This window comes from Myotis brandtii, unplaced genomic scaffold, assembly GCF_000412655.1.
Source record: "Myotis brandtii unplaced genomic scaffold, ASM41265v1 scaffold726, whole genome shotgun sequence".
NCBI classification, from domain to species: Eukaryota; Metazoa; Chordata; class Mammalia; order Chiroptera; family Vespertilionidae; genus Myotis; species Myotis brandtii.
In genome coordinates, this window is record NW_005370869.1 from 274,505 (window position 1) to 289,671 (window position 15,167).

Sequence of the window (15,167 nt, forward strand, 5' to 3'; positions counted from 1 at the left end):
CTTGAATTATGTTGGACAGAATTCCGGATGAAGGCAAACATCTGACTCTGACCCAGACGCGGGATGGGAGGCATGCTGGGGAGCAGCATCTAATTTGGCTGGAGTGCAGGATGCACGTTGGAAGTAGTGAGGGTTACACCTGGTGAAACCATCCGGGATGATGCCGAGGGGGCCTGTGTATGACGCCGTGGGCAGTGGGGAGCCACTGAGGACTCTTTACTGATTTACACCATTGCCCTGTCCTTCAGGCAGAGGAGCTGAGTGCAGCATGCAGTAAATATTCTCTGATGGGGAGACTGGAAACCTGGAGAACAGTTAAGAAATGACTGCAGGGTCCAGAGAAGATGTGAGGGGCCTGAACGGGACGCAAACCAGAGGGACTGCCAAGGAGAACAGGTGAGTGGGACACGGCAGCATTCGGCACCTGACTGGGTTTAGAAAAGAAGGTGATGGAAGAAGTAGAGGTAAATCTACTTTGTCTCGGATGACAGAAATCATTAAATCAGAAGTGTGAACGAAGAGGAATTCCATTACAGTGGTTCTCAACCTTCTGGCCCTTTAAAACAGTTCCTCATGTTGTGACCCCCAACCATAAAATTATTTTCGTTGCTACTTCATAACTGTAATGTTGCTACTGTTATGAGTCATAATGTAAATATCTGATATGCAGGATGGTCTTAGACGACCCTGTAAAAGGGTGATTCGACCGCCAAAGGGGTCGCGACCCACAGGTTGAGAACCGCTGGTTTAGGAGAAGATGAGTGTGAGATCCTGGGAGCCATCTATGTGAAAACGGGGCTGTTTTTAGAGAGAGCAATCTGAGCTGGGCGTGCAGATTTGCAGGTAAGTGTGTATACGGTTTAGTTGCGCACTTGCCAGTTTGGCTCAGTGGATAGAGCTTCAGCCTGTGGATTGAAGGGTCTAGGGTTCGATTCTGGTCAAGGGCACATGCCTGGGTTGCATGCTTGATCCCCAGTAGAGGGCGTGCAAGAGGCAGCTGTCCAATGATTCTCTCTCATCGTTGATGTTTCTCTCTCTCTCCCTCTCCCTTCCTTTCTGAAATCAATAAAAATTTATTTATTTTTTAAATATATATTTTTACTCTCATCGTGATGTTTCTCTCTCTCTCCCTCTCCCTTCCTTTCTGAAATCAATAAAAATTTATTTATTTTTTAAATATATATTTTTAAAAATATTTTAAAAATTGAGTTGTGGAATAGGGGACCACTCGGGAGGCTGTCGAGAGCTGGGCACCAAAGCCGGATGCCCAGTTACTTTCAGAAGAGGAAGAGAAGCCAGCAAGGAATGGAGAAAAGGGGACAAGCCAGGAACGTGCAATTCCTTGCCACGTACCTTTGTGGATCAGGTGCTCCAACACGTCGCAGTGGCCGTACTCGGCAGCGACCCCTAGCGGCGTGACTCCGAAGCCGTCTCTCAGGTGCACGCTGCCGCCGTGCTTCAGCAGCAGAGCGATGAGGTCTTTGCGGCCTTGCTTGGCTGCCTCGTGCATGGCCGACCAGCGCTTGACACCGGGCTGGTCCAGGCTGCTGTCGTGCTTGAGCAGAGCAGACACCATGTCATAGGAGCCCCTTCTTACAGCTTGAAGAGATTTTTAAAATGACAATTGACAGCAGGCATATGAACATGAATATTAGACCGTGTTAACATTATCCATTTTAATATCAAAAGAGAATATCGTATTTTTCACCCCCACTTCAGTTCTTATATCCAAATTTCCATTGCAGGCACTAGCCGGTTTGGCTCAGTGGATAGGGTGTCGGACTGTGGACCAAAGGGTCCTGTGTTTGACTCCCGTCAAGGGCGTGTATCTAGGTTGCAGGCTCCTCCCTGGCCAGGGCCCTGGTAGGGGCCAGCGCAAGAGGCAACCAATTGATGTGTTTCTCTCACATCGATATTTCTCTCTGTCTCTCCCGCTCTCTTCCATTCTCTCTAAAAATCAATGGCAAAATATCCTTGGGTGAGGATTAAATAATAATAAACCCCACAAATTTCTATTGCAAAGTGTAAGCAAACAAGATAACACCGCTGTTTCTTTAAGACTCTGACCTTAGGCGGTTCAAGGGTTTCATGAGCCCTAAGGCCTCAGGATTCTAAAAGTGATGAAATGATATTATTAATAATAATAGTTATCATTTACTGAGCTCCTAAATATGCTAAAAGTTTTACATACATTATTTAATTTATACAACCCAACAGCAGATGTTATTTTAATTTTGTTAATGAAGAAATTAAAATTTAGAAAGATTATATACAACATCTTATCTTAGCAATGTGCACTCTTTATCATGAAACTTTTTTAAAAATATATTTTTATTGATTTCAGAGAGGAAGGGAGAGGGAGAGAGAGACAGAAACATCAATGATGAGAGAGAATCATTGATCGGCTGCCTCCTGCATGTCCCCTAATGGGGATCAAGCCAGCAACCCGGGCATGTGCCCCTGACTGGGAATTAAACTGTGACCACCTGGTTCATAGGTCGACACTCAATCACTGAGCCACACTGGTGGGCTATATATAAATATCCCTAAAAGATGTAATGCATTTTCTCTTATCAACAAGTAAAATCTTATTAAGAAACAGCAGGATGAATGCTGCTCTCTGCAGATGGAGATAAATACAGATTCATTCGTTCGTTTGTTCGTTCATTCATTCATTCATTCATTCAATACTTGCCGCGATATGAAAGGCACTGTGTTAGGCACTGTGGACAACAGAAAAAGACAGATGTTTCTCACTTGTGGACTTTACAGGTTAGGGAAGAAGGCTATCCTGTCTTGTGTTTGAAGAGGAACTCAGAGTCTGGGCTTTTGCTGGGAAAGGCGGGAGGAGATGTGGGGCCACAGAGGACACCCTGGGCACCCAGGAGGCAGAATGCAGAAAGGCTCTAAGGCCAAGCCAAGGGAGAAGGCTCCCAAAGGCCTAAACTAAGGCTGAAGACAAGCTTTTGGAGGCAGGCAAGCCATCGCTGCAGTGAGATTTCAGGTTTTGCCCTACTCACTGTCTAAATTAGAGTCTGTTGACAAATGCATTTCTCTGAATCACCCACCTGCCACTGGCAGCTCTAATTACAGTGAATTACCTCATCCTAGCTGGTGTTATTGCAGAGCAAACATCAATAAGTCAAACCAACCAAGAGGTGTGTCCTCGTTTATCTACTTGCTCCTAATGCATTTTTTCCCTTTTGCCTGATTCAGAGAACATATTGATTAGAGATATTAGTCTTTCTTCATGAGAACAACAGCATATCTAGGCCACATCAACTTAAAATACTTTTAAACATAAAACTTTGCTTGTAATTTACTTTTTTGGAAAGAATATGTTTTCTTTCCCATAAACATAACAATGCAAATTGTGGGGAGCCCATCCCAAGTTAACCCACAAAGACATACCTCATCAATAAATGGCTGAATAATGAAAATTAACAAGACACTATATTTGTGTAACATAACCACGTACAAATAATTTATGAAGTAAAAAATACACATATATATCTTCAGTAATAATATTTTAAGAAAACCCAGTTTCAGTTCAGGAGTTAGAGAATTCCCATTAGAGAATTTTGCATAGTTTATAGGCACTTTTGTACATTTATCGTCTGCTGGCACTTTTCCTGTTTATTTAAATTCCTGTCACTTTCTCTGTGGGTATATGTGTTTTGTTCACATAATTCACTTGTTAGCAGTGATTTATTTTCTGACTCATATGACATACAAATAGAGCAGTTTTTTTCTGAGGTATCTTGACAGGCAATGGAAGATCTAAAGAGGCGATGGAGTGAAGAGAACTTATGTTGATTTGTGAGAAAGGAAATGTCCAAAGCAAAACTAACTGGCTTCTTCTGTACCTTGGGCCCCAGTGGCCAGGACAACCTCATGGCTATCCGATAGAGAAAGGTGACACCAACTTCAGAGACAGGGCAGAGAGGGAGTTTGAGTGCAAAACCCTTAAGTGTCAGGTCATCACAAATCAGGTATCAACCACTCAGCAAGTAACTGTGTAACATGACTGCAATACATCAAAGTATCAGAGTAAGGCCAGATGGCGGATGGACGGGCCAAAAGTGACTTTGGGGGGCCATTTATGAATATCAATAAATAAGTATGAGAATAATGGGATTGACATTGCCCAGAAAAAGAAAAAAAAAACAGCAATTTTTTCTCTTATCTCTCCTTCATGAGTTAATAGACTGAGTAGCAAATTTCAAAGCATCCCACAGATTCAAGAAGAAAATTGAGAAAGTGCCATGAATTATCCATTTTCCTATGAACCTAAAAAGATAATGTGGTTTCCACAATGAAGGTCCTGAAGAATTTAACCCAAGAAAATTTCTTATTCTCCAGAAATGTGGATGATGGGAACATAAGTGAATACCTCCAGAATATTTCCTTCATGAGACTCTGTCTTCTCTTTGATATTACCATTTGGTTTTAAATATATATTATTTCTAAATGTTAACTCTATTTTGACTGATAACTCAATGATCAAGTTCCTTTCCCACACTTCAGATACTGATAGAGAAACCAACAAATGAAACTTTGAAATACAAAGAAATGCTTAATGCTCTGTTGTGGGCATTAAGTATTTAACAATTTACATGAAGCAAAAAGAAAACAAATGAGTGACAATTGTGTGCTCTTTATGAGGTAAGTGGGTTAGGAACAGCAAGTAGAGACTAATTCTATATTTGCAAAGTGTGATGATGATGATGATGATGAGGAGGAGGAGGAGGAGGAGGAGGAGGAGGAGACGGAGAAGGAGAAGGAGAAGGAGAAGAAGAAGAAGAAGAAGAAGAAGAAGAAGAAGAAGAAGAAGAAGAAGAAGAAGAAGAAGAAGAAGTGGAGGAGGAGGAGGAGGAGGTAGGAGAAGAAATCAAAGACTATAGAAACAACAAATACATGGATGTCATTGCAGATACTCCATGGTATATGCCTTTACAAAAACAATGCAGATCACATTAATAGGGTGCATCAACCCATAGCTGAATATTCTATTTAGTGCCTGTAGTGCTAGCTCAGGATAACAGCTCTGGTTTATTTATGAGAAGCACCATGTTATGGTGACATAAAGGCTGGTTAACACATATACAGAGACAGCTATGGGTTCCTCTATACTCGTGTTTCCTCTTTTGTTTTAGCAACAGAAGCCCCAAGTTTTAGCCGGTCACAGTCTATCCAGGTAGACTCTACATAACCAGGCCTGCCTTGTACCTAAGTGAGGCTATGTGAGAAAACCTGAACTCATGGCATAAGAATGGAAATGCTTTATCAATGTCCAGGTCACCTTCCTAAAGGGGAAGATGCTTTCCCAAGGCTGCCTCTTTCCTCCTTCCCGCGGGCTGGGAAATGGTGACATCTGAAGGTTCTGTGTGATGGTGGTACAGCCACCCGGCCACCCAAGGGCCACACACTCTGAAATGTTGTCTAAGAGAGAAACGAACTTCTTTCTTCTTAAGTCGTTGTTGTTTGTTTGCTTTGGGGATCTGTGTTTTTTGTTACATAAGCTTTGCCTGTACCCTAACTATTATAATATTAGCTTGGCCAATCAGATCTAAATTTAGGAAGGCAGAAAGCTCTGACATGGGGCAAGAGTGAGCAAGACAGACTCGGATCAGAGTGACTCCAGGCTAATGTGGCCCCATTTATTTAACGTTATATCCAGATTTTCCTCCGCTGTCTGTGGATGACCCTCTACTTTCCCCAAGTCACAACTCAAGAGCAACTATATCTGTGAAAGTTTCACAGATTCAGTACTTCCTTACTTCCCTAGTTTACTTTGAATATACACCTTTATTATAGTATTTGTAACATTAATTTTCTGCTTATGTCATATCTAGCTCTTCTACTAGACTCTTTGAGAGGAGGAAGATCATTCCACTCATCTTTATATCCATGTTGCCCAGTGCACCACCTGGCTTAAGCTAATGTCTCAATAAATGTTGTTTGCATTGATGTTGTTGAATTAATGTTGAATGTAAATATTTTTGGAATGTTTATGACTTGTCTGAGTTTTCTGTTAATATTTTAAGGTTGCTTTTAAAAATTCTAGTGATTTCCCTGTGAACAGGAGCTGTGGTAGTGTTAGCTAGTTATGACCAGAGCTCATGATGCCTTATTCTCTTTCTCTGGGATTGCTGATAAATAATCTTACGTCTCCTGCCACACACACACACACACACACACACACACAATTTAATAATGGCTCTCCTCCCCTGAGCATCTATCATGTGGCAGGGGTTTAGTATATTTATATTTTCTCTAATTTTTATAACAAGTCTGCATGGTAGGTGGTATATTTTCATTTTACACATGAGGAAACTGAGGCCTATAGTAATCTCAGAGCTAAGATCTAAGTCCCATATAATAATACTATACTGTGTATTTGAAAGTTGCTAAGAAAGTAGATCTTAAAAGCTCTCATCGTAAGAAAAAAAATTGTAACTACATGAAGTGATGTAAGTTAACTAAACTTACTGTGGTAATCATTTTGTAATATACAAAAATCATGTCATATATCTTAAACTGATACAATGTTTTATGTTAATTATATCTCAATAAAACTAGGAGAAAATAAGTCTACAGATCTGATACCAAAGCCCAAATTCTTACTCTACAACCCCAGTCTCTAAGAGAAAGGTGATGTTATCCCTGGTCATTTGTAGTTAATATCACCTCTCTCTGCCTCTGCAAACAGACCTGCCACTTCCTACTGGTCTACAAATAGCAGGATACACAGACTGAGCATGCGCTGAGAAATGACACCGTTAGGTTTTTCATTATTCCTTTGCTGTGTCGTGGTGGTTAACTCCGTGTAGGTGCCCAGGGCTGCCTCTGAGTACTCCCAATCTGCTGGCTCCTCTTCCTTCCAGTTTGGCTTCATTGCTGATGTGGACCTGGAGTCTCTCGTCAGAGTCCCCTTCTGCCTCTTGCCTCTGGCTATTCACCAAACATGCAACCCTCCTTACAGCTGGCCCCTACCTAGCCAATGTTCTTTTAGAACTGGTACTTCTTGTTTCATAAAACTGGTTTGGATTGCTCCTGGTTAGTTAGTACTGAAGGATCTTTCACATTTGACCTCTTTGTGGGCTAGAAAAACAAAATCTTAGGACAGGTGAGATGGGAGATACGGGAGAACCCAGGGAAAGAAAGGAGATGAGATCACATAATTTTAGCCAATATATAGTGGTTTCCAATAAATACTTATTAACTATTTATTATTTATTGCAAACAAAAAGTTCTAGAAAAAAGGTCATTTACCAATGAGAAGAGGTGTCTCTCCTTTGTCATTTTTGGTGTTTGGCCACACTCCCTTTTCTAGTAAAGTTCTTACGTTTTCCACCAGACCAGCTTTGACTGCCAAAGTCAACGGTGTTTCTCCATCAGCGGTCTTGAACTCCCAGAGTGTCTTATAGGATGCTGAGATGTGAAAGCATTGCATAACGTTAAACATCTTTATTGAAAGGATATCGCATAGATCAGAATAATACAATATTATACATATTAGATTGAACAAAGTTGATTGATGAAGCAGCAAAGACTAAAAGGAGATGTGAGTAAAGTTTCTCAAATGATTGTATAAGTAGATGAGCATGGATCTGCGAATCAAACTGACAGCTAAAAAGCCAACATGCATGTCTCAAGGTGCTCTCTTTCTTTAAATAGGTTGTAAATTTTCATCCTGATAAATTATAAATCAATTTCCCAATCCTTAGCATTGTTATTTAAATTGCATCTGAAATTGGCTTTTGTCAAATGAAGCCTGTGAATGTGGGACTGAGAGTATATTTGAATGAATGTATCCTGTCAGAATATGTTAGCTACACTACGCTTAACATCATCTTCTATATCTGACTATATGTCTAGCTATCTATTTTCTTTACCTGGCTAGCTGGCTGGATAGTTAATCATGAAACATCATTATCTTCTACAACATAGAACCAGAGAGCAACACTGAAGGTTGAAAGATAGAGCACTCTCAAAGTGTTTTATTAGACATTGAGGTATGAAAAATACTGTATCAGAACATGAAAATTATTACTAATATTTGAGCAAGGTCAATTTACCATAATATTTATTAATGTTTATATTATGAAGAAATAGTTCAAGATGAAAAATTAAAAACTGACTTCCAAAAGCAAAGAGATTTATATTCAGCCCTGGCCAGGTGGCTCAGTTGGTTGGAGCATAATCTCATAGACCAAAAAGGTAGCAGGTTCAATTCCCTTTCAGGGCACATACCTAGGTTGGGGGTTCAATCCCTGGTTGGGACACATATGGGAGGTAACCAATCAATGTTTCTCTCTTACCTCTTCTGTCTGTCTGTCTGTCTGTCTGTCTCTCTCTCTCTTTCTCTTCTCTCCTCTTCCCTCCCTTCCTTCCTCCCTCCCTCCTTCCCTCCCTCTCTCCCTCTCTTCCTCCCTCCAATGCTTCCTCTCTCTCTCCAATCAATAAACAATCTGGCCTGTATGGCTCAGTGGTTGAGAATCAACCTATGAACCAGGAGGTCATATGCCTGGGTTGCATGCTTGATCCCCAGTAGGGGGAGTGCAGCAGGCAGCCGATTGATGATTCTCTCTCATCACTGATGTTTCTATCTCTCCCTTTCTCTTCCTCTCGGAAATCAATAAAAATATTTTAAAAATAAAGATAAAATAATAAAATCAATAAACATATTATCCTTGGTCAAGGGTTAAAAAAAGATTTATATTCAAATTAATTAATTCATGATATATACAAACTTCTCTCACTTTTAGGTGATTAACCATATTTTCCAGCCAACCTGTGTCACATTCTTAGAAGGACACAAAGGTGAAGCCGGAGACTCACAAAATGTGCTAATTTTTGTACCCTACGTTTAAAACATAGGTATTGCCTTTTCTCAGTTTCAAATAATATTTTATTCTGCTTCTTATTTTTGCTTGTTACATTCATTGACAACACTCCCAACTTCTACATTCTTGCTTCCGTTTGGTCAAAGAGGCTTGATGTTCTCTTACCATCCAGGACAATTTCGAGTATTTGTTGAATGGGCTGAACAACAGCTTCATGCAGGGGAAACCATCCTTTTTCATCCGCTTCATCTAATGCATATTTATATTTCACATACTCCTGGAGCTCAAGAATGTGGCCTAAAGTAAGCACATGGGCTGATAAGTCTGTTCCTGGCAAGATGGAATCTCGAATTCACCCCAGTGTAGGCAATGCACTCACTTACCATGTTTTATGGCCTTTACAAGTTTTCTGTTTTGATCACTTAGTGGCACAAATCTTCCAGAGAAAGAAACATAAGCCATAATTATAAAAGTGAAATACTCTGAGGAACCAACATTTTAATCTATATTGAGTTCTGAAGATAATTTTAATAATCAAGATTTTAAGGAAATGCACACAGCTGATTTCATCCACTTAAAAATGCAATGACTCAGAGTCAGATATCGAGTATATTTATGATACACTAGAAGCAAGACCATTAGTGAAGATGATAAAATGTAAGATGTTAACACCGTCTCTCAAATGAGTGCCAAGCAACGAAGTGAGTAAACAACTGGAGGCAGAGTCAGAAGAACTGGGCTCGGGTTTTGTGCTTTGTGACTCTGGGGAGGCCAGTGAGCCTTTTTGAGTGGTGGTTCTTCATCTGTAACGTGCTGGGAGTAAAAGAAAGGTCCCTAAGACTTCTTTCCATTTAAAAAATTCTATGCTCAATAAATGTTTGCTGCTTTAAACGTAACAATTGCTAATTAATGATGGCTCCTTTGGGGGCTTATGATCCACCCCGCATGATGAGTTTAGTCTTAACTCATCCACAAGTGAAAACAGGTTGAGCATTTGCAGAGCAAACGCCCAGTTACCAGCCCAGTAGGTCATGATTTCAAGCCTCGTGGCAAGTCTCTGGGGTGAATCTATTCAAAGGAAACAAAGCATTTCATGACAAATTGATTTAACGTTATCAAGCAGAAACATTTGCTGCCATCCTAGGGCTGTGAATGCTTTCCCGGGAACTTTAAAGTTCTAAAACCTGTTGAAGACATGGAGAAAAATTAAGGAGGCCAGGAATTTAAATGTAATATGTCCATTTTTTAAAAGCTCAGAAACAATAATTTATAGCACTGAGTCTATCCCAAAGCACTACTAAGTTTCAGAATATTATTATAATAGAATGTAAAAGTAAACTAAAGTTTAGTTTAGTCAGAAGAATAATGTGTGTTGTCCAAGACAGAAATCTATATTTGCAGTTTTAGACTCTATAACCCCTGCCAACATAAAACACCAATTTTGTGTATAATTTGTTAACTCCGGTCACTTGAAAAGTAGATAATGAAATAGGCTCTGGTTTATATATTACTTCTCCATATATTATAGAAGCCCTCAACCTTTTCCCTATTCATTGAACATACGAGCTAGGTGGGCTAGCATTACTCTTCATATTTTAAAGATGCAAATATAGAATACATTACTTATACTAGTAAAGGTTGCCTGAGTCAGTAGCAGAACGGGCTCTAGAATATACAGAATAGACCTCTGTATACCTATCTATACATTAGTTGTATGAACTGTACTTATAAATTTGTTTAAATTTATTGTCCTTTTCATTCCATTAATTTAGAAAATAGACAATCATGCACAACCGAATTCAACTAGAAATTTCCCCTCCAGGTTATTTCCATCTTCTGCCTGAGCGGGGATTTGTGGAAGGTCAGACTGCTGAACCTATCACAATGGCCCTTGTGAAGCTGTTTGAGCATTTTCCTGGAGGAAGAGTCAGGAAACAGCATTTATTTCATCTTACAACCGAATGATTGTCATAAAGAAATTTTGTTGAGGACAGTCAAGTTGATTGTTACTTTCAGGATAAAATTCAGTCTTGCTGGCTTCAATGGATTCTTGAATACTGAGCTGAATATCATAACTTGTAAGATGGTCTTCATCAGGGTCATCATTACTATCCATGACTAAATATAATTTTGAAAAAAGCAATTTCTTATTATCAGCAAATGGCACAGGACACCATATAAAGTTAACATGAAACATGCAAAGTGAAAAACTAAAATGTGTTTACCTTTCTCCATTTAACAAATACAAATGCATTTGTTAACATTTTAATCCATATTATGTATGAAGCCCATTCTAATTTTTGAACCTTGAATTACTTGTCCTTTGGGTATCTGTATTTTCTTATTTTGACTTTCTTTTCAGTAATGACTACAGTTGGGCTTATAAGAATTCACTTTTCCCACATTTCCGACTTACAAGAATTTTGGCCTATCCGTTTCCTCAAGACACAGCGCATTAGAAGTTTAAAACTCTAATCCAGAAGTAAGACAATGGCAGGAATAGAGAACAGTGAACCTTTCCCATTCTTTACTCATGATTTCGTGTCTGCTGTACTTGCTTATTTGTTGATTACTAGTAATTCCTTTGCTCACACCAGCAGTGGTTTGAGTTGGCTGCCTTGAGTTGCAGTTGTTTTTGTATTTGTGTTTAACTTCTAATGACTCTACGCTTTTTGAGGTGAAGGGTTCTCTCTCACTCATCTCTGCTTCCCCTACTGTTCTAGAATGTGCTGGGCACAGGAAAGATTCTCAATGAATATGTGTTGAATTAAAGTAGAGAGAACAGAACATCACAAATGCAGTGCCCTCGTCTTGCCTTCAGGAAATTTGAAGCCTTGAGATAAGAGCCATCTTAACTCCATCCCCAGACTAAAGACCAGCCCTCCGTGGAATAGAAATTCCTTCCCCCTGCACAGTTATCCATTAGAAGCCACTGCTCTTGACTAGTCCCTCTCCTCTGAAGATGTAAAAATATAGCTTATTTATCGTTGCCTTATTTCTTCCAAATATCAAATTAGAAGAGAGAGTGTCTCTCATTACTATTGGGTCAATTGTTTTATCTTAGAAATGTAGCTAAGTGTAGAAATCCAAATAGTCCTACAGCTAGGCTGATAGATTAATATGAAATTATTTGAGAGTAGTGATACTTTTCAGGACAAAATGTATTTATATTATAGTGTGTGCTTTCAAGGTGAAAACAAAACAAAAAACCAAACAACTCAAAATAGTATTCTGGGGGCAATTTCCAAACACAAGAATTGTTTACCTCGTCTCATGGCTCAAGGTTAGATAAGCTCAAACATTAAGGACAGTTCTGTTCATGCTGATAGTCAAGGACCCTGACCTGTGCACAGACTGCACACCAGTAAGTCACATCATTATGATTTTATTGTTCATTGTTCTGCATTACTATCAGCTGGAAACAGAGGAGAGAATAGTGATAGTGTGCACTCCCACTGAACATATTTTCTCACACCATGATATCTCAGTCTACTCAAAAGGCTAACATGTGCCCTAGGGATGCTAGTCAACAAATAGATTCAAGTGATATTTTATTTGTTATTGTTTACTCCTTCATTGTCTCTCTGTTCCCCCCTAGAATGTAATCCAATAAGACGAGAGAATTAGTTTGTATCGCCAGTGCCTAGAGAAGCATCAGCTCATGATTTATGGACTCTAAATGCATATTGAATGAATAAATGAATGAATTAATTAATGAACACTAACATAATCTAAGCTCTACTTTATTCTTAGAATTGACTATTTTTCCTCAGGTATGCAGTCTTTCTTCCAACTAAACAAATCTGATTGCCCACTCTGCACTTGGCTTCATTTTTTGCACTTTTGTGCTTTCATACCTTACTCCTCTGCACTCACAAGCCTTAATTGTTCCATGCCCACGGCCCACACTGCCTCAAACCTGGCTTGAGATGTTCTTCGTACAAAAGCCCTTGCTGAAATTCTCCAATTCCTCTCTGGCTTTCTTTATCTGTGTGTATCTCCTTTTATATAATTTTTTTCCCAACATCTGGACTTGCAATCATTGTGTATTTGCTGTGCAAGTTCCTCACATATTTGTGTTTTGTATTCTCACTTGGGCAATTAGTTTTATGAGTAAAAACAAACTTTCTTTTTCCTTTATGTCTCCTCTCTCTACTCCACTCCTAGTCAACCATAGCAAATTGCTATCGCAGTGGTCACCAGAGAAAATGTGTTGACTCACTCACTAGTAGTGGAAAGCACTGAGTCCTTCAGACAGCACAATTAGACCATGAAGTTAAACCTGTGGCATTGCCTGTTGCCTTTCTCACTAACATCACTGTGGTGACAGGGGATTGCATGGCTCTGGGATTAGTAATGAGATACAGAGCCTTTCACCTATTTAAATCACTGGCTTAACTCTAAACCTGTTTGAAATTTGGGCTTCCAGGACATGAGATACTACAGACTCCTTAGAGAACTGAGTTGATCAGTGGAAAGTTTTTTTTTTAATGTCCTTTTAATTACCACCAGAAGGAAGTTATCTAAGACTTTCCACTGCTTTGTATTCCTAATGACAACAGGGTAGAAATGACGAGGAAACTACTACTACTTAAAGCAATCCCCACCTAACACAAGCTGTCTCCATCCTTTTACTGAAAGCTTAAGGGGAAGGGAGATCTGTGTGCAGGTGCCCCAATGTGTCAGAGAGACAAGGGTGCATCACTGGAATGGGTCTAGAGACATTAAGACACAATGACAATGGACTACAAGGCGGTAAAAAGGAAGGAACTCGTCATTTGCAACAGCATGAATGGACCTAGAGAGTATTATGCTAAGCAAAATAAGCCAGTCAGGGAAAGATAACTATCACAGGACCTCACTCATATGTGGAATTTAACGAACAAAATAAACTGATTAACAAAATAGGTCCAGAGACATAAAAGCATGGAAGAGACGGATGAATTTCAGAGGGAAGGTGGGGGTGGGGAGAGATTAAGCGGGGAATTTACATGCATATATGCATAGTCCATGGACAGAGACAATAGTGTGGTGAAGGCCTGAGAGGGGCGGGTGCAGGGTGTAGGGTATCAATGGGGAAAAAAGCAAAAGGGACATCAGTAATACTTTCAACAATAAAGATAATTAAAATAAAAAAGACACAATGAGAAGGACAGGAAGACAGTTATTTATCTGTACCTCAAAATTAAATTGACTGGACTCAATCCCAAATGAAGGCTGGAAACAATTTTCAAAAAAATATATATTTTAATTGATTTCAGACAAGAACAGAGAGGGAAAGAGAGAGATAGAAACATCAATGGTGAAAGAGAATCATTGATCAGCTGCCTCCTGCATGCCCCACACTGGGGATAGAGCCCGCAATCCGGGCATGTGCCCTGACCAGGAATGGAACGGTGACCTCCTGGTTCATAGGTCAATGCTCCACCACGGAGCCACGCCTGCCAGGCTGCAAACAATGTTTAAGTAAAATACCAGCCAGGTACCTGAGGAAAGGCCAAATACTCTTGACATCCTTGAAGGCCAAATACTCTTGACATCCTATTTACAGGTGCCCCACTGCTCAGTCTGGCAAAATTCATTGACCCTTTCTAAATAATAGTTTGCCAATCCTGTTCTGAAGAAGCCGACTACTTATTTATTCTCCACAAGTAGCTGGTGTACAACATAACTGGGACAATCCGATTGGACAGTGAGCCATTTCGTTTAAAGCACTGGTCAGCCTTGCTTTGATGAAAGCAATGTGTTCTCTCCACGCATGTGTTTTCTGAGGCCTCGTGTATGCCAGGTAACGAGCCATTAAATTAAGGATTCTCAGACGCTAAATGTGTTATTCAGATGTCAATAGTTATTACTTTACAGATGGGCTGAGTAAAATCCTAGCTTTAGATGGTGGGAAAGAAAGTGGGTGATCGTGTACGTTTTAGATTCTCTTGGGTAATAATAAAAATGGTGATTATAATGATAGCCATAAATTACTGAGTGATCATGTCGTTTTCAGCACCCTGCATAGCACTTTGCACACACCGCCTTGCTTTAAATTTTCCAGTTCTACTTTTAAGAATTATAGATTCATCGTGCATAAGTGAAAATGTGGGTTTCAAGAGGTTAAAAAACCCACCCAATGTCGCAGAGCTAAAAAGTACGAGTCTGGACAGGTACCCTCGTGTTTAAGATCTTTCCGAAGCGGCAGGAAAACAACCCACACACAGTCTGTTGCCCTTAAAAAGAAAACACTCTGATCTCGCTCTTAACAGCCGGTCTTGATGACAATGACTTCCAAAAATAAAAAATAGCTTCCAGGACACACAAATCTTT

The 15,167-nt window shown here is 39.8% G+C and overlaps 1 protein-coding gene across 3 annotated transcripts in view; it reads right to left on the reverse strand.

Annotated features, from left to right (window-relative positions):
• Positions 1–15,167, reverse strand: part of LOC102252279 (ankyrin repeat and SOCS box protein 15) — a 49,006-nt gene that overhangs the window by 10,458 nt on the left and 23,381 nt on the right. For all 3 annotated transcript variants that reach the window (XM_014530154.1, XM_014530153.1, XM_014530155.1), the window contains exons 3-7: positions 10,860–10,967; positions 9,233–9,286; positions 9,015–9,146; positions 7,276–7,434; positions 1,354–1,599 (exon numbers count right to left, since the gene is read on the reverse strand). In XM_014530154.1, coding sequence (XP_014385640.1) covers positions 1,354–1,599; positions 7,276–7,434; positions 9,015–9,146; positions 9,233–9,286; positions 10,860–10,965 — 697 coding nt within the window. In that variant the 5' untranslated portion in view covers positions 10,966–10,967. The remainder of the gene's footprint in view (positions 1–1,353; positions 1,600–7,275; positions 7,435–9,014; positions 9,147–9,232; positions 9,287–10,859; positions 10,968–15,167) is intronic.